Source organism: Bos taurus, chromosome 7, assembly GCF_002263795.3.
Source record: "Bos taurus isolate L1 Dominette 01449 registration number 42190680 breed Hereford chromosome 7, ARS-UCD2.0, whole genome shotgun sequence".
Lineage (NCBI taxonomy): Eukaryota > Metazoa > Chordata > Mammalia > Artiodactyla > Bovidae > Bos > Bos taurus.
Window position 1 is genome coordinate 72,270,934 of NC_037334.1, and position 23,117 is coordinate 72,294,050.

At 44.1% G+C, this 23,117-nt stretch overlaps 1 protein-coding gene and 1 long non-coding RNA gene across 3 annotated transcripts in view; one reads left to right on the forward strand and one right to left on the reverse strand.

Annotated features, from left to right (window-relative positions):
- ATP10B (ATPase phospholipid transporting 10B (putative)) overlaps window positions 1-23,117 on the reverse strand; it is a 316,602-nt gene that overhangs the window by 52,632 nt on the left and 240,853 nt on the right. For both annotated transcript variants that reach the window (XM_024995294.2, XM_015472347.3), the window contains 3 exons: window positions 9,468-9,659; window positions 7,285-7,885; window positions 4,469-4,578 (listed from right to left, as the gene is read on the reverse strand). In XM_024995294.2, coding sequence (XP_024851062.1) covers window positions 4,469-4,578; window positions 7,285-7,885; window positions 9,468-9,659 — 903 coding nt within the window. The remainder of the gene's footprint in view (window positions 1-4,468; window positions 4,579-7,284; window positions 7,886-9,467; window positions 9,660-23,117) is intronic.
- LOC112447476 (uncharacterized) lies at window positions 1,527-17,463 on the forward strand. The gene is made up of 3 exons (XR_003035699.2): window positions 1,527-4,178; window positions 7,100-7,430; window positions 11,038-17,463. It is a non-coding gene; the product is annotated as an uncharacterized lncRNA (long non-coding RNA).

The following is a 23,117-nucleotide window of genomic DNA, read 5'->3' on the forward strand; positions in this document are numbered from 1 at the left end:
GTGACTGGGACTTGTCCCAGGCCTGGCTTTAAAGTGGATGGTCTTAAATCTTATGGTGTACTAAGCACCACAAAGGTAAGGAGCCACTGCTCCTTCCCCTCATCCAAGGTAAGGAGCAGTGGCTATGCTTTGCTGGAGCAGCCGTGAAGAGATACCCCACGCCCAAGGTAAGAGAAACCCAAGTAAGATGGTAGGTGTTGCAAGAGGGCATCAGAGGGCAGATACACTGAAACCATAATTACAGAAAACTAGTCAATCTAATCACACTAGGACCACAGCCTTGTCTAACTCAATGAAACTAAGCCATGCCCGTGGGACAACCCAAGACAGGTGGGTCATGGTGGAGAGATGTGACAGAATGTGGTCCACTGGAGAAGGGAATGGCAAACCACTTCAGTATTCTTGCCTTGAGAACCCCATGAACAGTATGAAAAGGCAAAATGATAGGATACTGAAAGAGGAACTCCCCAGGTCAGTAGGGGCCCAATATGCTACCAGAGATCAGTGGAGAAATAACTCCAGAAAGAATGAAGGGAAGGAGCCAAAGCAAAAAGAATACCCAGCTGTGGATGTGACTGGTGATAGAAGCAAGGTCTGATGCTGTAAAGAGCAATATTGCATAGGAACCTGGAATGTCAGGTCCATGAATCAAGGCAAATTGGAAGTGGTCAAACAAGAGATGGCAAGAGTGAATGTCGACATTCTAGGAATCAGCAAACTAAAATGGACTGGAATGGGTGAATTTAACTCAGATGACCATTATATCCACTACTGTGGGCAGGAATCCCTCAGAAGAAATGGAGTAGCCATCATGGTCAACAAGAGAGTCCGAAATGCAGTACTTGGATGAAATCTCAAAAATGACAGAATGATCTCTGTTCGTTTCCAAGGCAAACCATTCAATATCACAGTAATCCAAGTCTATGCCCCGACCAGTAATGCTGAAGAAGCTGAAGTTGAACGGTTCTATGAAGACCTATAAGACCTTTTAGAACTAACACCCAAAAAAGATGTCCTTTTCATTATAGGGGACTGGAATGCAAAAGTAGGAAGTCAAGAAACACCTGGAGTAACAGGCAAATTTGGCCTTGGAATACAGAATGAAGCAGGGCAAAGACTAATGGAGTTTTGCCAAGAAAATGCACTGGTCATAGCAAACACCCTCTTCCAACAACAAAAGAGAAGACTCTATACATGGACATCACCAGATGGTCAACACCGAAACCAGATTGATTATATTCTTTACAGCCAAAAATGGAGAAGCTCTATACAGTCAGCAAAAACAAGACCAGGAGCTGACTGTGGCTCAGATCATGAACTCTTTATTGCCAAATTCATACCTAAATTGAAGACAGTAGGGAAAACTACTAGACCATTCAGGTATGACCTAAATCAAATCCCTTATGATTATACAGTGGAAGTGAGAAATAGATTTAAGGGCCTAGATCTGATAGATAGAGTATGATAAACTATGGAATGAGGTTTGTGACATTGTATAGGAGACAGGGATCAAGACCATCCTCATGGAAAAGAAATGCAAAAAAGCAAAATGGCTGTCTGGGGAGGCCTTACAAATAGCTGTGAAAAGAAGAGAAGCGAAAAGCAAAGGAGAAAAGGAAAGATATAAGCATCTGAATGCAGAGTTCCAAAGAATAGCAAGAAGAGATAAGAATGCCTTCTTCAGCGATCAATGCAAAGAAATAGAGGAAAACAACAGAATGGGAAAGACTAGAGATCTCTTCAAGAAAATTAGAGATACCAAGGGAACATTTCATGCAAAGATGGGCTCGATAAAGGTCGGAAATGGTATGGACCTAACAGAAGCAGAAGATATTAAGAAGAGGTGGCAAGAATACACAGAAGAACTGTACAAAAAAGATCTTCATGACCCAGATAATCACAATGGTGTGATCACTGACCTAGAGCCAGACATCCTGGAGTGTGCAGTCAAGTGGGCCTTAGAAAGCATCACTATGAACAAAGCTAGTGGAGGTGATGGAATTCCAGTGGAGCTCTTTCAAATCCTGAAAGATGATGCTGTGAAAGTGTTGCACTCAATATGCCAGCAAATTTGGAAAACTCAGCAGTAGCCATAGGACTGGAAAAGGTCAGTTTTCATTCCAATCCCAAAGAAAGGCAATGCCAAAGAATGCTCAAACTTCCGCACAATTGCACTCATCTCACACGCTAGTAAAGTAATGCTCAAAATTCTCCAAGCCAGGCTTCAGCAATATGTGAACCATGAACTTCCAGATGTTCAAGCTGGTTTTAGAAAACGCAGAGGAACCAGAGATCAAATTGCCAACATCTGCTGGATCATGGAAAAAGCAAGAGAGTTCCAGAAAAACATCTATTTCTGCTTTATTGACTGTGCCAAAACCTTTGACTGTGTGGATCACAATAAACTGTGGAAAATTCTGAAAGAGATGGGAATACCAGACCACCTGATCTGCCTCTTGAGAAATGTGTATGCAGGTCAGGAAGCAACAGTTAAAACTGGACATGGAACAACAGACTGGTTTCAAATAGGAAAAGGAGTACATCAAGGCTGTATATTGTCACCCTGCTTATTTAAATTATATGCAGAGTACATCATGAGAAACACTGGACTGGAAGAAACACAAGCTGGAATCAAGATTGCCGGGAGAAATATCAGTAACCTCAGATATGCAGATGACACCACCCTTATGGCAGAAAGTGAAGAGGAACTCAAAAGCCTCTTGATGAAAGTGAAAATGGAGAGTGAAAAAGTTGGCTTAAAGCTCAACATTCAGAAAACTAAGATCATGGCATCCAGTCCCATCACTTCATGTGAAATAGATGGGGAAACAGTGTAAACAGTGTCAGACTTTATTTTTCTGGGCTGCAAAATCACTACAGATGGTGACTGCAGCCATGAAATTAAAAGACACTTACTCCTTGGAAGGAAAATTATGACCAACCTAGATAGCATATTCAAAAGCAGAGACATTACTTTGCCAACAAAGGTTCGTCTAGTCAAGGCTATGGTTTTTCCTGTGGTCATGTATGGATGTGAGAGTTGGACTGTGAAGAAGGCTGAGTGCTGAAGAATTGATGCTTTTGAACTGTGGTGTTGGAGAAGACTCTTGAGAGTCCCTTGGATTGCAAGGAGATCCAACCAGTCCATTCTGAAGGAGATCAGCCCTGGGATTTCTTTGGAAGGAATGATGCTAAAGCTGAAACTCCAGTACTTTGGCCACCTCATGCAAAGAGTTGACTCATTGGGAAAGACTCTGATGCTGGCAGGGATTGGGGGCAGAAGGAGAAGGGGTCGACAGGGGATGAGATGGCTGGATGGCATCACTGACTCGATGGACGTGAGTCTTGGTGAATTCCAGGAGTTGGTGATGGACAGGGAGGCCTGGCGTGCTGCGATTCATGGGGTCGCAAAGCGTCGGACACAACTGAGCGACTGAACTGAACTGAAGTGAAGCACCACAAAAGAGATGAAGAGCTCTGGGATTTATGGAGAAGAAACCACTTCTATTCTTTTTTAGACTCTTTTCTCATATAGGCCATTAGAGAATACTGAGTAGAGTTCCCTGTGCTATACAGTAGGTCCTTCTTACTTATCTATTTTATATATAGTAGTGTGTATATCAATCCCAATCTCCTAGTACATCCTTCCCCCTATTACCCCCTAATAACCATTAAGTATGAAAAGAATCTAAAAAAAAAAGGATATATGTATATGTATAACTGATTCATTGTCCACCTGAAGCTAACAACATTATAAATGAATTATACCCTAATTAAAAAAAAATCACTTCTAACCATCTTGAAATGCATGCCCATTGTAGCTCCCCTATCTGATTTTAGGTGCTCTGGCTCTGGGATTCACAGCTCTTTGCTTGCCTTTCCTATAGGGGCTTCAAACTGAAAGACCTGCAGGTTCCAGGGAAGGTAACCTACTTGAATCTAGCTGGGCCAAGGCCATGCGATAGAGAGTGGTAGGAACTGTGACCAATCCTGGAGCACAGAAGAATATATTCCTCAGCAGGAATCTGCTGCTACCTGGCTATAGTATTTGAAGCTATTCAAGAATGGTAATCCAGTTTTCCAGATCCTCTACATTTTCAAGAGAAACCGCAAATCTAGATTTGTATGTGATCACATAAAATCTCCCAACTTCTAGATCTCAGCAAATGATGCAAATGGTAAGAGGATATTTAAAGGCAAAATTACAACATTAAAAAAATCATGAGTTATAGGTTACCAATTACATAGACAATGAAAAGCAGGGAACCACAAGGCCACACTGATAAGGAACCTTACCACTCAGATTTCGGTCCCAGCAAGATTGTCAAAAGTTGTGGGTCTGTGTGGTCAGGATAGCCCATTTTGAAAATATTAGAAGAACCAATATTGAGGATCTTCTAACAAGAAACAGAAAAGACACAAGCAGGGTTGGAGCCTTTCAGCCACTAAACGCAGAATTTATTCTTACCTTCTTGGCGATACACAGTGTTCGAAGGCCATCTCTTGCATACAAGTCTAGATGCCTCTGGGTCCGGGCTCGGATTTTCCTCATCTTCTTTTCCACATCAGTGTCACTCACTGTCAAATAGTCATTGTTCCCCATGAGGTCATGGACAAAATGCTTAGGGATCCTGTTTCTAACACCCTGGAGTCTTTAGAGGAGGAATTCCCTTATACTACCCCCACGCCCCCACACATACCCCTGTCACAAACACCAAGCTGCTCTTCCAGGCTGCCTTGCAAAGTGGTAACTCCATGGGTCCTTAAACTGTCCGCTTTCTATATCTGATCATCAAAAGTCTGGCTGAGAGAAGTACTATTTAGGGAAGTTAGGTGGCTTCAAGTATTGTTCCCAAATGCTTGTTTGTGGAAATTCCCTGACTGTCCAGTGGTTAGGACTCTGTGCTTCCAATGCAGGGCCTATGTTCCATCCCTGGTTGGGAAACTAAGATCCTGTATACTGTGCAGGAAAAAAAAAAGCATGGAAAACTCAAATACCTGTTTGCATCAGAATCACCTAGGAACTTAAATAGAGACTTGAGGGTCCATTTGAAGGCCTGCTGAATCAAAGAACAACAAGTCTTCCCTGTGACTAGTTTAGCCCTGAATAACCAGCTGTTTACATGTGTGCTAAGTTGCTTCAGTCATGTACAACTTTTTGGGACCCTGTGAACTATAGCCCATCAGGTTCCTCTGTCCATGGAATTCTCTAGGCAAGGATACTGGAGTGAGTTGCCATTTTCTACTCCAGGGGACCTTCCTAAATCTAGGGATCAAACTCTAGTCTCCTGCATTGGGAAGAGGGTTCTTTACTACTAGCATCACCTGGGAAGCTCCAACCAGCTGTTTGCTAAGTCTTAAAAATGCTATCCATTACCTGCTCTGTAATCTACTTTAGTCCTTATGGCAAGTTGCTTCCAAGATGAAGAGAGACCTAAATCTCATTGCTAAGTTCTTTACCATACTGGGTTTGCTGAGTCAGGCTTCAAAAAAATATTTTTTGGATTCCTATAAATCTAGCATGAAAAATATTTCATTGTGTAGCACAAAGTCCCCCTTTTGAAGTCCTATATAATACATTTCTCTTAGAAGAAATTTGTCTTTTTCGTTTGAAATTCCAGTACTTTTATCTATCAGATAAAAAAGAATTTTTCAGCCTGGGCTGGCGGTTATGGGACAGGATCGATGCCATCACCACTTCCTTCATCTGAGATATCACAGACATCCCTAATCAGTGGCAGCAGTTTGTAAGTCTAAGCTTGAAAAAAGCATCAGACTCCTTACCAGGGCTGGCTTGAGATCTTTAGTAACCTTAAGCAGTAAACAAATTTTATGCCCCGTGTCCATCCCTCCATATAATGCAAAATTAAAAGTACAATTCTTTACAGTAAGACAAGTATGAGGAAGTCCAATAAAGCTCTGATTTTTTCCCCTGATACTACTCTAAGCCTGCTTTTACGCAGTATAAAATCCCTTCAAGATGATTTTCTTGTTTTTCAGATGTTACTGGTTTCCAGATGCCTTAAGCACAATCTTTGTGCTTTGTCTTTTGGAGCACTATCTATGATGTTTTATTTTCAAAGACATCTGCTCCTGAGATTAAAAACACCTTTTGCCTTCTACCTGTGTACTTCTGAGTTTACTTTATTGCTCAGGCTACCAGGAACCTCAGGGTCAAATTGACTGTTCCAAAATTGTGCATATACTAAACCTGAGGTTATTTTCCCCCCTGCTTTTGAAATCTTTGCTTCTCAAATCTCATAGTAACATCGTATATGTATCTTTTATTGGAGGCATCTCTCATCCGTTTTGGAATCAGGTGAGGAACAAAGAAATATCTCCAGGGCAGTGTGGAAAGCTGTTGTGCAGGAATGGAATGCTGTGGCTCCCCTGACTCCGAAACACCGAATCCACTTGCCTGCCAGAGTCTGGGGATGAAGACACTTAACTAGCTCCCTTCCCATTCTAAACGCTCATCAATCCCCATGAACCTCTTGGCTCTGATCCATAGCTGACAGTGAAGGAGGCACAGGGCTGCCTGGGCGATTCTGAAACTTGGCTGGAATCTCCTGTCCTGGGAGAATCATAGCCCCATAACTGTCTTCTCCTTGTTAGCAATCAGGAAGTGGCTACACACTAATTCATGCTGCTCCAAAATTGGACACTGAGAATGTAGGGACTTTGGAACATTTTTCTGGCTTGGAGCAAGTTAATGAAAATCCATGTTGGGGAGGCTGGGGAAAGGGATGATAAAGAGCATCCCCTGAGGTTTCCCAGAGCAACTCGAGCCCAGTGCAGAATTCTGGTGGTGTGACAAAAGCTCTGAGCCAGGATTTAGGACACCTCCTCTAGGATTCACCACTAGTGAGCTGAGCTTCTTCTTTTACGTCACTTCCCTCTTCAGGTTCAGTTGGCTTCTCCCCAAAACTAAGAGTTAGGACCACAGTATTTTCTAGGGTATATTGACGGATGTCCTGGGGTGGGGGATAATTTGTGTATGGAACATCCATGTTTAAATGAGTTTGGAAAATTAGGAACTGTGATAAATAAAGAGGTTCCTCTTGTTTAAATGCCTTTAACAAGCTCTGTAATTCTGCAGGTCATGGAGATGTGGAGAGCAGTGTGTTAAGGAAGATGCTATGAGGAAAACATCTCGAGGGCTTGTGTTCCAGCTGGGACCTGCTGGACTGAGTGACACCATAACTCAAGACCCCAGTTACCATTCCATGCCACCAGATAAACACCAGAACCCTCTCTGCTTGGACCCCGATGAGACAGACTCACTGCAGGCTGGGTCTTCCAGCAGGTCCATGATAACGCAGTCGGCACCCTTGGTGTAGATGACGATCTCACCGGTCAGCGGGTGCCTCACGACCACAGACATCCTCTTCCTGACAGAGTCGAACTCCAGGGTGCAGAGGACGTCAAAGGTGAGGCAGGTGCCCTGGGGCAAGCGCACGGTCACTTGCTCGGGTGTCCGGGACACCAGTGTGAAGCTGTAGGCACGGGCAGCGTGCACTAGGGCGGCCTCGTCAGGGCTCTCAGCCTCATAACAGAGCTCGGGACCAGCTAGGCCGAGGGCTGGGGCCTGCAGCACCTCCTCCAGGGAGGCCCTCGGCCCTGCCCCCAGGATGTCGCCCTGCTCCCACGTGCTGCTCTTGTAGCCACCATCAGTGGAATAGCCGCCGCTGCACACTGACCCGTCGTCTCTCTCTTCTGAGTCCGTGGTGGGGATGTTGGCCCCCAAGCTCTCCCCCAAGTCCATGTCGGAGGGTGCAGTGGATGAGAAGGACTGACTGAGGCTTGAAAGCTTCAACCTGTGGAACAGCTGCTGGATCTTCTCCAGGGATGTCCCCAGAGCCTTGGTCGAGGGTGGCATGGTGACCTTGAGGCAAAAGAGGAAAGGAGAACATGACTCTCCAGGTTGGGAAAACTATCGAGCTGCCTTATGGCAGAATATGAAGCTCATTTTGCAGAATATGAAGCTCATTTTGCAGTCATCCACTTCAATGATGGTGGGCAAGCCTCTCCCTTCTGTGAGCCTTGGTTTACCCAACTATAACGTGAGAGGGTTAGGCCACTGGTTTCCTTCCAGCCCTGACTTCCTAGGGATTGGTGGTGACATCCCACTTTGATCATGGGCCAAGCAAAGCAAAGGAGACAGAAGCCAGACTCAGGTTGCAGTTCACACGCCCTGAACCCTTATCATCACCTTGCCTGCTTTATTTTTGCACGCAGCATCTCACTTCATCCTCCCAGCAACAGTGCTAGGGGATCCTATCATTATCCCGACTTCTGGATGAGGAAACCAAGGCACAGCGAGACTAAGTGGGCTGTGATCACTCAGCTTGTAGGTGGCAGAGCTGGCTGTCACATCGGGGTCTGTCTGACTCCAGGGGCTTCTGAGCTACCTGCCAGCTGCAGCCTTCCATTAGCTTGAAAATTGAGAATTGGAGGGTATACTTCTTTCTTTCTTGAACATAGAACTTCTCAGATAATGCTTCCTGCCTCCCAAAGTTCCCTGCAGACCTCTGATTACTTGCTGACTTTTCAGGGTAGTTTAGAACCTGGGTGTAATAATAGGGGCTCTGGTTTGGTACCTGGATGAACCCTCTTTTTCTTGATTTTTGTGGCCAAGTGTTGTAACACCATTATTCTTATTCATCACTTACAAGAGAGCTTGGGTGAGAGTATGTGGATAAAATAAATCTATCTTCAGTACTGAAAAATAACTCCAAGTATGCTGCTGCTGCTGCTGCTGCTAAGTCGCTTCAGTCGTGTCTGACTCCTAGGGACCCCATGGACTGCAGCCCACCAGGCTCCTCCGTCCATGGGATTTTCCAGGCAAGAGTACTGGAGTGGGTTGCCATTGCCTTCTCCAAACTCCAAGTATAATCTTTTATAAATGGCCATCCAGCTGTGTTATCTCTAACTTTGCAAAACCTCACACAAGGTGTTCATTTTTTTTAACCCACCCTTTAAAAATCAGATACCAGTAAACCGTGATATTATGATAGAATCATACAGATGGTTCTGCCATGTATTCACCATGTGTCCTTCATTAAGTTACTCAAGTTCTCTGAGCCACTGTTTCTTCACTTGCTAAATCCAAAGACATACCTCACAGGATTGCTGGGCCATAAAGATTAAATGATAGTGCAGGCGACGTTTGGCATAGAACCCTGCACATAGCAAGTGCTCAGTAAATATTAACTTTTAACGTCTACCCTGCAGACAGACACAAAATGTGAAACCTACACAGAAAACTCATATGGAACTTCTTATATTGTATTTAAAACATAAGGGGATTGAGGCCCAGAGAGGACAAGAGCTTTGTTCAAGGTCTCACAGTGATGACGTGGTGACAGTGTGACTAGGACCCAAGTGTTTTGCGCTATTGTGCAGGGTACCCCCTTCATGCCTGTGCTCCTCCCATCCATCCCACCCCCACCATCACCGGTCCTTACCCTCTGCCGGGGCTCGGTAGTCGTGGAGACCATGACGGAGTTGCAGATGGTTAAGGCAAGGAAGAAGTCAGCGACGGAGGAGGCAGTGGCAAGGGAAGGCTTGGGGGGTCTGCCGTCTGACAGGGTCTCCAGCCACAGAGCTGCGTCTCGCACCTTGGACAGGAGATTTTTATCTGGAGTCACGTCTTTTTCCTGGGAGAGAAAGGCTAGAGTCAGAGTTTTTCCTGAAGGGACTGGGGGGGAAGGCCCCCTGCAGCAGATTCGCTCATGCCCGGGAAAGGCTGATACAGTCCTCCGCGCATCCTGCACCCAGCATGTCTCCCCTACTCTGGGCCTGCTCACCTTAGAGTCTGATTTGGCTCCTTCTCTTCCCTCAAGCCCACGTGTCCATCAGTTATATAGACTCTGGTGGTTCTGCCCCCACAGCATCTTCCCACCATTTACCCCTCATTCCTGATGCTTCCAGCCAGGCTCAGACCCTCTAGCCCTCCAGCCTGGGTTTCCACATGCATGCATGTGTGCATGCTTGCTCAGCTGCTTCAGTCATGTCTGATTCTTACAACCCCATGGACTGTAGCCCACCAGGCTCCTCTGTCCATGGGATTTTCCAGGGAAGAATACTGGAGTGGGTTGCCATGCCCTCCTCCAGGGGATCTTTCCAACCCAGGGATCGAATCCACATCTCCTACATTGTAGGCAGATTCTTTACCACTGAGTCCCCCAGGAAGCCCTCTGGATTTCCAATTAAGCCTTTAAAGTGAGGTGACTGCCTTTCACCTCATTTAGTTTGAACCCTTCATATGTATATCACCCATACATCCTTCTAAGACACCATTTCCCTCAAGGTATTCTTGAGACTAAAAAATCTTCAGATCTTCACTGTGAACATGATCATTTCAGTCTGGCATCTAAATTGTTTCCCAGTTTGCATTTCTCCTGTTGATTTCCACCACTCTGCATGTGGTCCTTCAGCTCAGCCAGGTGGTCTGGTGGCTGCCTCCTGGGGGTATACTCCCCTCCTAGGCCTCTGATCCCACTCTTTTGGAAGTCCTCTCCTGCCTACCCAAATCCTACCTGTACTTCATAACCATAAAAACTCCACGGGTTCATGAGATCTGACTCAGCCACAGTGAGTAATCTGTCTTCTGAGCCAGAAGCTTCAGCAGCAGCTTCTTGAACTGAGAATATCCACAGGAGTCAGGCAGGTAAGGTGAATGAGGGAACATGGCCGAGTTACAGATGAGGATGCTATGGGCTGGGGGAGTGGGGCTGTGAGACCCGGCAAGTCCCACCCCAACTAAAAGGGGGTGACTCTTCTGCTAGTAAAATGCTCCAAGGCTGGTGCATTTTGCTAAATCTCTGCATTTTTCAAAATAAAGTAGAGAATGATGTAAGGACTGTTTTTTTTTTTCTTCTTTTTAAAAAACTCTGCGGACTGGATCTGACTCATGGATTTCCAATTTTTTCACATCTTGGTTGAAACTGCCACTTCTTCCATCCCTCTAGAATTCACTACATATTGCCTATATTTTAAATTAAATTTTCTTATGTCCATGTTTAATCTCCCTAGAGAGAAACCAAGAGCCTGAAAGATGGATTGCCTTTTCTATGAAGTTGTATCTTCTGGAACTCCAAAGATTGCGTGATGTGAAGCAGAAGTTCAATAAACACCAGCTCTTCATAGATATGACAAAAGCCATTCTGTAAAGACGTTTTTACATACAGCCATTTCTATCAATGCTCAGAGTTCACAGGCTCATTCAAGTTTAGAAGAGTCAATGATTGAAAAAGATGCACTGAGGGAATTTTGACTGATACATGCAGAGAGAAGACTGAGGGCCAATAAGCCGGCAAGTTTTACAAACTAGAACCCAAGCTGAAATTAAAAACATCCTGTGGGGCAGACTTAGAAAATGAACTTATGGTTGCCAGAGGGAAGGGATAGTTAGGGAGTTTGGGAAGGTCATGTACACACTACTATATTCAAAGTGGATAACCAACAAGGTCTACTGTAGCACATGGAACTCTACTCAATGTTACGTGCCAGGCTGGATGGGAAGGAAGACTGGGGGAGAATGGATACATGTATGTACGGCTGAGTCCCAGCGCTGTTCACCTGAACCTACCACAACATTGTTAATAGGCTATACTTCAATACAAAATGAAAAATTAAAAAAAATCCTGTGGGGAAGAGTCCTCAGACTGTGTCTTCTCTGACTACCAACTGCAATTACCCCAGCGGTCAGATTCTAAGCTCCCTGGTCTGCTGGCATAGGTGAGCGTCACAGGGAGGAAGCACAGTGGGGCGTGGAGGTGCTGGAGGGATGAGATTCTGGTCTCCACCTGCACAGTTGATCAGGGGAAGCGGATAGGATGTGGAGTGCACACTCCAAAGAGCTCTAACCTTCATCTGGGGGACTCTCACAGAGCCAGCACCTGCACTTCCATCTTGTTCATCCCATATTAAGAGGAGAGTTTCCTGCAAAGAACCTGTTTATGAAAAGGAAGAGCACTAGTAACACTGCATCATCTGCATCTCCTCTCACTGCCCTGTAATGAGTATATGGTGGGCCATCCGTACCATATGGTGTCTGCGCTTTCAGAAAGCGTAGGAAGGAGTGAGGACCACCTGTCCTCTCTGCCTTTGAGTGCAGTTGTCACAGCAGGAGCTCACAGTGATGGAGCTCATCCTACCTCTCCAGCAGGATCATTTATGCATCTCACTGGGTTTTCACAGCCCCAACCAGAGATGAAACTAATCTCAACTGAAACCCAGAAGGATGGGCTGACTTGACCAATGCCACTCAGTGAGTCAATGTAAAGCCAGAATCGCACATCAGACCCCTTGATTGCTAGTCTAGGGTCTTCCTTTCTGTGGTCATATAGTAAAGTAGTATTCTCCCTTCATAATACTCCCATGCTGACTCCTCTAACCTTACTTCAGGGTCCCTCCAGTACCTGTCATCAGTTTACCAACACTGTTCAAAGAACTCTGAGCCAATTTATCCTAACAGTAATGAAAGTTCTTATCTGTGGAGTGTTTCTGATGGTCTGTACATCTGTCATCTCACTGCATCCCTGCAGCATGTTATCTATACTCTCAGACGTTCAAGCTGGACTTAGAAAAAGCAGAGGAACCAGAGATCAAATTGCCAACATCTGTTGGGTCATAGAAAAAGCAAGAGAATTCCAGAAAAAACATCTACTTCTGCTTCATTGACTAGGCTAAAGCCTTTGACTGCATGGAGCACAACAAACTGTGGAAAATTCTTGGAGATGGCAACACCAGACCACTTACTTGCCTCCTGAGAAACCTGTATGCAGGTCAAGAAGCAACAGTTAGAAACGGACATGGAACAATGGACTGGTTCTAAATTGGGAAAGGAGCATGTCAAGGCCTGTATATTGTCACCCTGCTTATTTAACTTATATGCAGAGTACATCATCTTAAAATGCTGGGCTGGATGAGGCACAAGCTGGAATCAAGATTGCTGGAGAAATATCAATAACCTTAGACATGCAGATGATACCACTCTTAAGGCAGAAAGTGAAGAGGAACTAAAGAGCCTCTTTATGAAAGTTAAAGAGGAGAGTGAAAAAGCTGGCTTAAAGCTCAACATTCAGAAAACTAAGATCATGGTATCCAGTCCCATCAGTTCAGTTCAGTTGCTTAGTCATGTCTGACTCTTTGTGACCCAATGGACTGCAGCACGCCAGGCCTCCGTGTCCATCACCAACTCCTGGAGTTTACCCAAACTCATGTCCATTGAGTCAGTGATGCCATCCAACCATCTCATCCTCTGTCGTCCCCTTCTTCCCCTACCCTCAATCTTTCCCAGCATCAGGGTCTTTTCAAATGAGTCAACTCTTTACATCAGGTGGCAATGGTATTGGAGTTTCAGCTTCAACATCAGTCCTTCCAATGAACACCCAGGACTGATCTCCTTTAGGATGGACTGGTTGGATCCCTTTGCAGTCCAAGGGACTCTCAAGAGTCTTCTCCAACACCACAGTTCAAAAGCATCAATTCTTTGGCACTCAGTTCAGTCCAACTCTCACATCCATACATGACTACTGGAAAAACCACAGCCTTGACTAGATGGACCTTTTTTGGCAAGGTAATGTTTCTGCTTCTTAATATGCTATCTAGGTCCCATCATTTCATGGCAAATAGATGGGAAAACAATGGAAACAGTGACAGACTTTATTTACTTGAGCTCCAAAAATCACTGCAGATGGTGACTGCATCCATGAAATCAAAAGATTCTTGCTCCTTGGAAGAAAATCTATGACCAAACTAGACAGCATATTAAAAAGCAAAAACATTATTTGTGCAAAGTTCTGTCTAGTCAAAGCTCTGATTTTGCAGTAGTCATGTATGGATGTGAGAGTTGGACCATGAAGAAGACTGAGCATTGAAGAGTTGATGCTTTTGAACTGTGGTGTTGAAGAAGACTCTTGAGAGTCCCTTGGACTGCAAGGAGATCAAACCAGTCAATCCTAAAGGAAATCAGTCCTGAATATTCATTGGAAGGACTGATGCTGAAGCTGAAGTTCCAATAGTTTGGCCACTTGATGAGAACTGATTCATTAGAAAAGACCCTGATGCTGGGAAAGATTGAAAGCAGGAAGAGAAGGGGACAAAAGAGGGTGAGATGGTTGGATGGCATCATGGACTCAACGGACATGAGTTTGAGCAAACTCTGGGAGATGATAAAGGACAGTAAAGTGCTACAGTTCATGGGGTCGAAAAGAGTTGGACGTGACTGAGTGACTGAACAACAACAACCACTATTCTCCCAGTTACCTCTGCATTTTAAATGAAGAAACTGCTGCTCAGGGAGATTAGGCATCTTGCCCAGGTCATATAGTCAGTTGATTCAAGAAAGTTCAACTCTAGAATTCATGCTCTTTAACCCCCATGCCAGGCAAGATCCCCCATGAGAAAGAAGTAGCCTTTGATTCTTGCTGACTGCTGGCATCTTTAGTGTCTGGCATCTCAGTGAGCTTGCATATCTAATCCTTAGGGCTCAGCAGACAGTCCACAAGATTATAAAGGGGATTATGGGGGTCTTTTCCAGAAAATATTTTATCTTTTTTTTTTTTTTTGGTGATGGTACATAAATGGGGTGCTTTTAACCCTTACTACAGATACCCAGAGTTGGGAACAAGCTTGGATGTCATCACAGCCAAATCCCCTATTTTCCTGATGATAAAACTGAGTGCCAGAGAGGAGGGAAGTGAACTTTTCAAGACTGCACATTGAATCAGGGTCAGAACTAGGACAGATTTCACACCACCTGACTCCAGCCCAACAGCACACTGCTTTGCTCCAAGCTATGCATTATGTATTTCCAAACGGTGACACAGATAAAATGATTTAATTGGTATTTATTGCATGTCCATTTACTCTCTAGTCTCTTAAGTGCCATGAGGGCAGAGACTGCGATGTGTCCTGGTGCCTGGCAGCCTGCAGGCACTCGCTCAAACCTTTGTTGCCTAACTCCTATCTAGGGCAAGACACTACCTCACCACTGATGAACTAACAGGGGCTCTTTGTTAAAACTCTTCCTTAGTATTTACTTTCAATCATACAGCAATGCATTAAAAAGAAGTTCGGCGAAGGGCCTACTTGTGTCTGGCACTGGCAGCAGGCCCAGTCTGCAGGTGTCAACGGCAGATGTCATGGCAGCTTTATCCAGACACACAGACTTGTTTCTGCAGGGCAAGCTTCTTCGTGGTTCCCTTTGCCCACAGCCCATTGGTTTCCTATCCGGTTCATTAACACTAGGAACTTGGCATGTAGGACACTTAGCGAGAAAGCAGCACCCCTTATCCACCTTGGGGCCCTTTGGCTAGTCTATTTCTCTGAAGGAAAAGAAATACACGTCTATGGGGCTACTGGTTGTTCAGATTAGAGCTTTGTGGCAACCTGGCACCCAACCGGTTGGATTTCTTTCTATAGCAGAACCCCCAAGGCTTCCTCTTTGAAGAAGGTGCTCTCTGACCTCACACCACACCCTCAAGGATCCTGTTATTATCACTGGATTGTGTCTATTGACAACTTACAGGAAAGTGATTGCTATGCTAAGTGCTTCCATGTGTGTGTTAAGTCATGTTAGTTGTGTCTGACTTTTTGTGATCCCACGTAGCTTGCCAGGCTCCTCTGTCCATGGGATTCTCCAGGCAAGAATACTGGAGTGGGTTGCCTCCTCCAGGGGATCTTCCCAACCTAGGGATTGAACCTGTGTCTCTTCTGTCTCCTGTATTGCCTGGCAAGTTCTTTACCACAAATGTCACCTGGGAAGCCTGGCTTCTGTGTATATTATGTCATTATAACAGCATTAAATAGCTATTATCATTCTCCCTCTTTATTAGTGAAGTGAATGAGGCTCACTGCAAATAAATAACTTGTCTAAGGTCTCAAAATCAATAAAATAGCTCAGTCCTGAACCCAGTTCTGCTGATGCTAGACCCAAACCCTTAAACATGTTTTGCCAGTACTTCCCAAACTCTAACATGTACATGAATCAGCTAGGCATCTTGTTTAAACACAGATGCTGATTCAGCAAGTCTGGAGTGAGGCCTAAGCATCTGCATTTCTATAAGCTCCCAAGTGGTGCTCCTGCCTGCTGTGGGTCTGAGGACCACAGTTTGAGTACAAGATTCTAGGCTATATGGCTGCCCTATTTCTCCCATTTCCTCCTCTCTGGCTGGGAGCATTTGACATTGAAAGCTGTGAGGAGGTGGCCAAGCTCCAATCCACTACTCTCCTCTCACTTTAAATGACAGTTCATTCACAGTCACATTGTTGACAATCATTGATTGAGTGCAGCAGGCTGCCGCTGTGGGAAGCCCACGGAGCCAGTGGTGGAAATGAACAGGAGCCCTCGTGTGCAGGCCTGGAACAAACTGTGGCCTAGTCCCTCCCATGCCTCCATCTCCTCTTCCCCTCTCTATGACCTGTGCCTCTTATTCCAGCTACTGTTTAGAACTGCAAGTCTCCATTTGCTTGTATGGAATGTCTCCCCTACAACAACCTGAAACCCCCCCAACTAGATGGTTTCTTCTCTTTGCTCTGGTTAACCTTTAATTTTGTCTCAAATTCAGCTCCGATGCTAACCCTTTCAGGAAGCTCCCCCTGACTCCTAGTTTGATGTAAGTGCATTTCCTTTGGGCTTCTATGTACCTCTGCCCCTTTACATCCCAGCCTGAGAGCAGTGTCACATAGTCACTGGGGTTCTTCTTGTCCCTTCCTTGGACTGCAAATGCCTGAAATCAGGGATGATGCCCCATTAGACTTTATATCCCCAGTGGCTAGAATGGTACTTGCCACAGTGTAGATGCTTGTTTCGTATTTGTTGGCTAACTGACAATAAATGAAAGGCTAGTACAAGAAAAGTAGATACTGAGAATATATAGAATTGACAGATGAAGAGGAAGCAGACCCTTCCATTTGCTATTGGTGAGTGTCTGGACTGGTACAACCACTGGGGTAGTATCAATCCAAATTTTAAACATGCACAAAATCTCAATTTAGCAGTTATGCTCTAAGAATCTATAAAAAAAACTTACATACATGTAGAAACAGATGATGGCTCAACCAGTCAACAGATTTTAACAGCCATTTAAAAAGTGACAAGGCAGCTTTCCACTGAATATCTGTCCATTTGTCTACATACATGCAATATTCCTCAAGATTCATTAGGTTAAAGAGAAGTTCAGAGTCCAAGACAGTGCATGGTGCAGTTTTATTTGTAGGAAAGGATGTGCTTATGTGAATATTCCACTTGCATGCTTTTATTGGGTTTTCCAAAAAGTTCCTTTAGGTTTTTCCATAAAAGCATATGAAAACCCAAACAAACTTTTTGGCCAACCTAAGATATAGCTTGGAGAAGGCAATGGCAACCCACTACAGTACTCTTGCCTGGAAAATCCCATGGATGGAGGAGCCTGGTAGGCTGCAGTCCATGGGATTGTGAAGAGTTGGACACGACTGAGCGACTTCACTTTCACTTTTCACTTTCATGCATCGGAGAAGGAAATGTCAATCCCACTCCAGTGTTCTTGCCTGGAGAATCCCAGGGACAGGGGAGCCTGGTGGGCTGCCGTCTGTGGGGTCGCACAGAGTCGGACACGACTGAAGCGACTTAGCAGCAGCAGCAGCAGCAGCAAGATATAGCTACAAGCACCTCTGGGAAGGACACAGGAAAGCTCAAATAATGGTTGTCTTTGAGTGGTGGGGAACAGAGGAGGCAAGGAGGCTTACTCTCCCATCTGCCCTTTGGTTCCTTATGAATACTTAGCCATGTGGTTGTATCCTATTGTGGACATAAACTTTCTCGGTTGCTGGGGAGTTGAAGGCTGAAGTACTATTTAGGGTAGTGATGTTTTTGCCCTTGCTGAGGCTGTGGCCTTGATATTGAGTTTGGGTGAAGAATAGGGAGATCCCAGTGTTAGTAATTGCATCCATGAAATTAAAGAGATACTTGATCCTTGGAAGAAAAGCTATGACCAACCTAGAGAGCACATTAAAAAGCAGAGACATTACTTTGCTGACAAAGGTCTGTCTAGTCAAAGCTATGGTTTTTCCAGTAGTCATGTATGGATGTGAGAGTTGGACCATACAGAAAGCTGAGCACTGAAGAATTGATGTTTTTGAACTGTGGTGTTGGGGAAGACTCTTGAGAGTCCCTTGGACTGCAAGGAGATCAAACCAGTCAATCCTAAAGGAACTTAGTCCTGAATATTCATTGGAAGGACTGATACCTGGCCACCTGATGTGAAGAACTGACTCATTGGAAAAGACCCTGATTCTGGGAAAGATTGAAGACAGGAGGAGAAGAGGACAACAGAGGATGAGATGGTTGGATGGCATCCCTGACTCAATGGACATGAGTTTGAGCAAGCTCTGGGAGTTTGTGATGGACAGGGAAGCCTGGAGTGCTATATAGTCCATGGGGTTGCAAAGAGTTGGACATGACTGAGTGACTTAACTGAACTGAATGTTAGTAAATATTTGCTTAAATAAAAGCACATGGATTGTTAAGGTGAACTTTTCCCAAATGAGACAGAAACTCCAAGGGAAAAACTCAGTCGACTAGCAAAAAGAGAGTTCCCTACAATATTGATTCATTATAAAAACCCTTACCAAAGTGCGTATAGAGGGTACATGTCTGAACATAATAAAAACCATCTATGACAAACCCACAGTCAACATAATACTCAATGGTGAAAAACTGAAAGCCTTCCCAACTAAAATCTAGAACAAGACAAGGATGCCATTTCTCACCATTTCTACTCAACTTAGTATTGGAAGTCCTAGCCACAAACATCAGACAAGAAAAAGGAAAGGCATCCAAATTGGAAGGAAACAGATAAAATTGTCATTATGTGCTGATAGCATGGTAATACATGTATAAAACCCTAAAGATTCCACACGAAAACTACTAGAACTACAAGGTGGCAGGGTACAAGATAAACATTCAGAAATTGGTTGTGTTTCTTTAAAACAAACAATGAAATATCAGAAAGGGAAAATTTAAAAAAATCCCTTTTAAAATCACGTCAAAAAGTATTTAGGAATAAACCAGACCAAGGAGGTGAAAGATTTATATTCTGAGAACTAGAATGTATTGATATAGGAAATTGAAGATGATACAAAGAAACAGAAAAAGAGTCCATGCTCTTGGATTGGAAAAATTAATACTGTTAAAATGGCCATATTACCCAAAGCCATCTACAGATTTAAAACAATCTCAATCAAATTACCAGTGACACTTTTCATAGAACTAAAACAAATAATACTAACATATATAAATATAAAAGACCAAGAATTGCCAAACAATCCTGAGGAAAAAGAACAAAGCTGAAGGCATAACTCTCCCAAACTTCAGAAAATACTATAAAGTTATAATAATAAAAACAACATAGTATTGTCACAGAAACAGACATGTGGATCAATAGAACAGGATAGAGGTCTCAGAAATAAACCCACACTGCTGCTGCTAAGTCACTTCAGTCGTGTCCGACTCTGTGTGATCCCGTAGACGGCAGCCCACCAGGCTCCGCCATCCCTGGGATTCTCCAGGCAAGAACACTGGAGTGGGTTGCCATTTCCTTCTCCAATGCATGAAAGTGAAAAGTGAAAGTGAAGTTGCTCAGTCGTGTCTGACTCTTAGCGACCCCATGGACTGCAGCCTACCAGGCTCCTCTGTCCATGGGATTTTCCAGGCAAAAGCACTGGAGTGGGGTGCCATTTCCTTATGTATTTTAATTGGAGGCTAATTACTTTACAATATTGTGGTTTTGCCATACATTGACATGAATCAGCCATGGGTGTAAATGTGTCCCCCCAGTCCTGAACCCCTCTCCCACCTCCCATCCCAACCCATCCCTCTGGGTTATCCCAGTGCACCAGCTTTGAGTGCCCTGTTTCATGCTTTGAACTTGGACTGGTTATCTATTTCACATATGGTAATATACATGTTTTGATACTATTCTCTCAAATCATCCCACCCTTGCCTTCTCCCACAGAGTCCAAAAGCCTGTTCTTTATATCTGTGTCTCTTTTGCTGGCAAGACCTAGTTCTTACGAATAGGGCTATGGGCCCCCATTTGGGACCCTGAGGGAAGCCAAGCTGAGACAGGCCTCATCCATTTATTGCCCTGTGTAGTCATGTCACTTCCTAAAGGATTTTGCATGCTAGGTTAGTTAAATCCAGACTCTTATCTAACCTTGTTGTGGGAGTGTGTGCATGTGGGCTGTCCCAGAGCAGACAACAAGTGTGGCACAAGTATCTTCCCAAGAAGGAAAGGAAGACCAAGTTTCAAAAAAGAGGCAGAGGGCCAAAGACAGCCTTCTTTACTTTCCTCCATTGCATTCTTTCCAGACAGATGGGTGAGGCTGTGCCCACAGAAGGGAGAGGTGGTGAAGTATGGAGCCTAACCCACCCTGATGCAAACTTTATGATTAGGAAGATAGTGTTTGGTCTGATGACTGGAAAACATTTTTCAAGCAACATGTCTAAACAAAGACTTTGTACTCCAATCTTGGCTGCTCACAGACTGGGGGTGGGGGTGGGGTGGGCAGGGAGGGCATTTCATTTCCCATCTACCAGGATTCATAAATACTGGCTAAGGACTCCTTCCTTTCCTAAGTAGTGATATATTACCCCACCCTAAAGTCACAGATATGACGGCAGCCAATTAAACAACAATTACCAATGCTACCTTGTTCTTTGTAGTAAAAGAAAAAAGTCAGCTTTTGTTGTGGTGGTTGTTATTGTTGATGCACATTTTATTTTTGGTTTAGAGCAAAGGGCCGTGGAGGCCAACAATGGGCTTCTTTGAAGGGGGTTGGGTGCTCCGCCATGACCTGGCATCTCTGGGGCTTCAGAGGCAAGTTCTGGCTGGGTTTACAAAGGTAAGGTAAAGCACTGTTGGTGCCAAGAGATTATCCAACCAAACTGGATGCCAGATGGGCAGGTGGAAGATGAGACAGCATAGAGTTTGGCAAGAGTCGGTGGGGGTGGGAGTCAGGAGCTAGGAGCCAGCGCATCTTCCTGGGGCTGCCACAGATGTTCTCCACAGACAAATTCAAGGATCTGATATTCCAGCCACAGAGAGTATACAGGTTAGTATCAGACCCCTTTAAGGCAGCTTAAATCACCCCCTTCAGCCAATGCCTCCCAAGTTGTAGAAGGCATCTATTTGAACCAAATGAAGACTATTTCTGAGTGGGGTGATAGCGTGCTTAGAGAGGTTCTTAGTGGCTGCTCAGCAGAATCACTAGAAATCAAAATATAAATACTCAGGCCCCACCCTAGACCAAATAGTCCAGAATATCAGGGGGGAGGATTCCACATATTTTATGAAAACTCCCGTTTCTTCTCCCTGTCATCACTTATGTGAACATTTGTCCAAGGCAGACAGCTTTCCTTTAAAAGGTCATTTAAAACTTCTATTATTTATCCCTCTGTCTAGAACACAGTATTTTAAGGATTAAATCCTTGAAACCAACAGTAATCCTTTCTTGAGATAAGAATATTGAGGTTTCCACCCAGTGAACTGGCCAAAGCCACAGAGCTGATACACAGTGGAGCTGAGATGAACACCTGGGGGCATGTGACCCCAAACGTGCCTAATTACAAGCGTCATATTCTTTGACTTTTATTTATTTATTTATTTTTTTGGTGAAATAATTAAAAAATTTTCTTTTTAATTTTATTTTTTAACTTTACAATATTGTATTGGTTTTGCCATTTATCAACATGAATCCACCATAGGTATACACGTGTTCCCCATCCTGAACCCTCCTCCCTCCTCCCTCCCCATATCATCCTTCTGGGTCGTCCCAGTGCACCAGCCCCAAGCATCCAGTATCGTGTATTGAACCTGGACTGGCGTTTCATTTCATATATGATATTACACATGTTTCAATGCCATTCTCCCAAATCATCCCACCCTCTCCCTCTCCCACAGAGTCCAGCCAGTGAGAGATGAAACAGGGACACAAAGAGGTTTAGCATGTTGCTTAAGACCACCCAGCAAACCTCAGCAGAGTTGAAACCAGAGCCCACATTTCCTGACTCTAGGCCTAGTGCCCACACCCCCAGACAAGTAGCTGGGGTGCTATTGTCTGACTAACCCCAGATTTTCAGTCTGAAAATTTAACAGTTCATAGAAGGAACACATCACCATCTTGCCCTGCCCAGGCAACAAGAATTGGATATTACTGTGTCAATTTCCTTATCGTTCATGAGTGAATTTAGCTAGAACTGGACTTCAAAAGTGCCAGCCAGGGCAAATCGATGACATTCAAGATCTGGAAATAGCTCATAGTGCACGTGCCCCTTTCAGTGACCATCAGCTAAGGGCCCTGAATAAAAGTTATACTGACTGAGTCAGGGCTGCAGTTTTTCCTGGGCTCTGAAATTTGTGAGACTGAACAGGGACCAATGAATCTGCATATCCCAACTGATATCTACACAGGAAAGTTTCCTTTTTCTCCTGGAGGAGACATTCTCAGATACACAGGATGCCTGTGGTATCCAGAACTGGAAGAAACCAAAAGACTCCAGCAGCGCAAGATTTAGTTCCCGTGCCCAAAGAGAACTCACTGAATCCATTGTCCAAACATTTAGGTAAAGAGCTGGGGGAAGAGGATTCCATTCAGAGGGGACGGAATTAAATCAGAGAAAGACTTGACAATATGCATATCCTATTGTTACTTCTTTTGGGAAAATCAAAAAGAAAAATAAAAACCAAAATATTCCCAGAGTCATCAATGGATCATTCTTTTTGTAGGTTTGTAAATATCACATGTCTTAACACATTGCTATTTTTTATCCTTGCTATTACTGTGTTTATGTGCATGATAATAACATACATGCACAGAATGTACATTATTACATGCAGTATATAATTACGTAAGTATGTTAACTTTGTACTTAAATTAGATAAACAAGAACCCAGAAGATACAGACTCACAGAATTTCCTGTCACAGTCAGAAAACACAGTCCTGGGTAATGAATACTAGCTAGCAATGTAGAAAAGGCTTTTGATATCATGTCAGAATCCAAAAAAGCAGCAGCTACAATTTATGTATATGATGACTGCAAAAATGTTAACACATGTAGTTTGTGTGT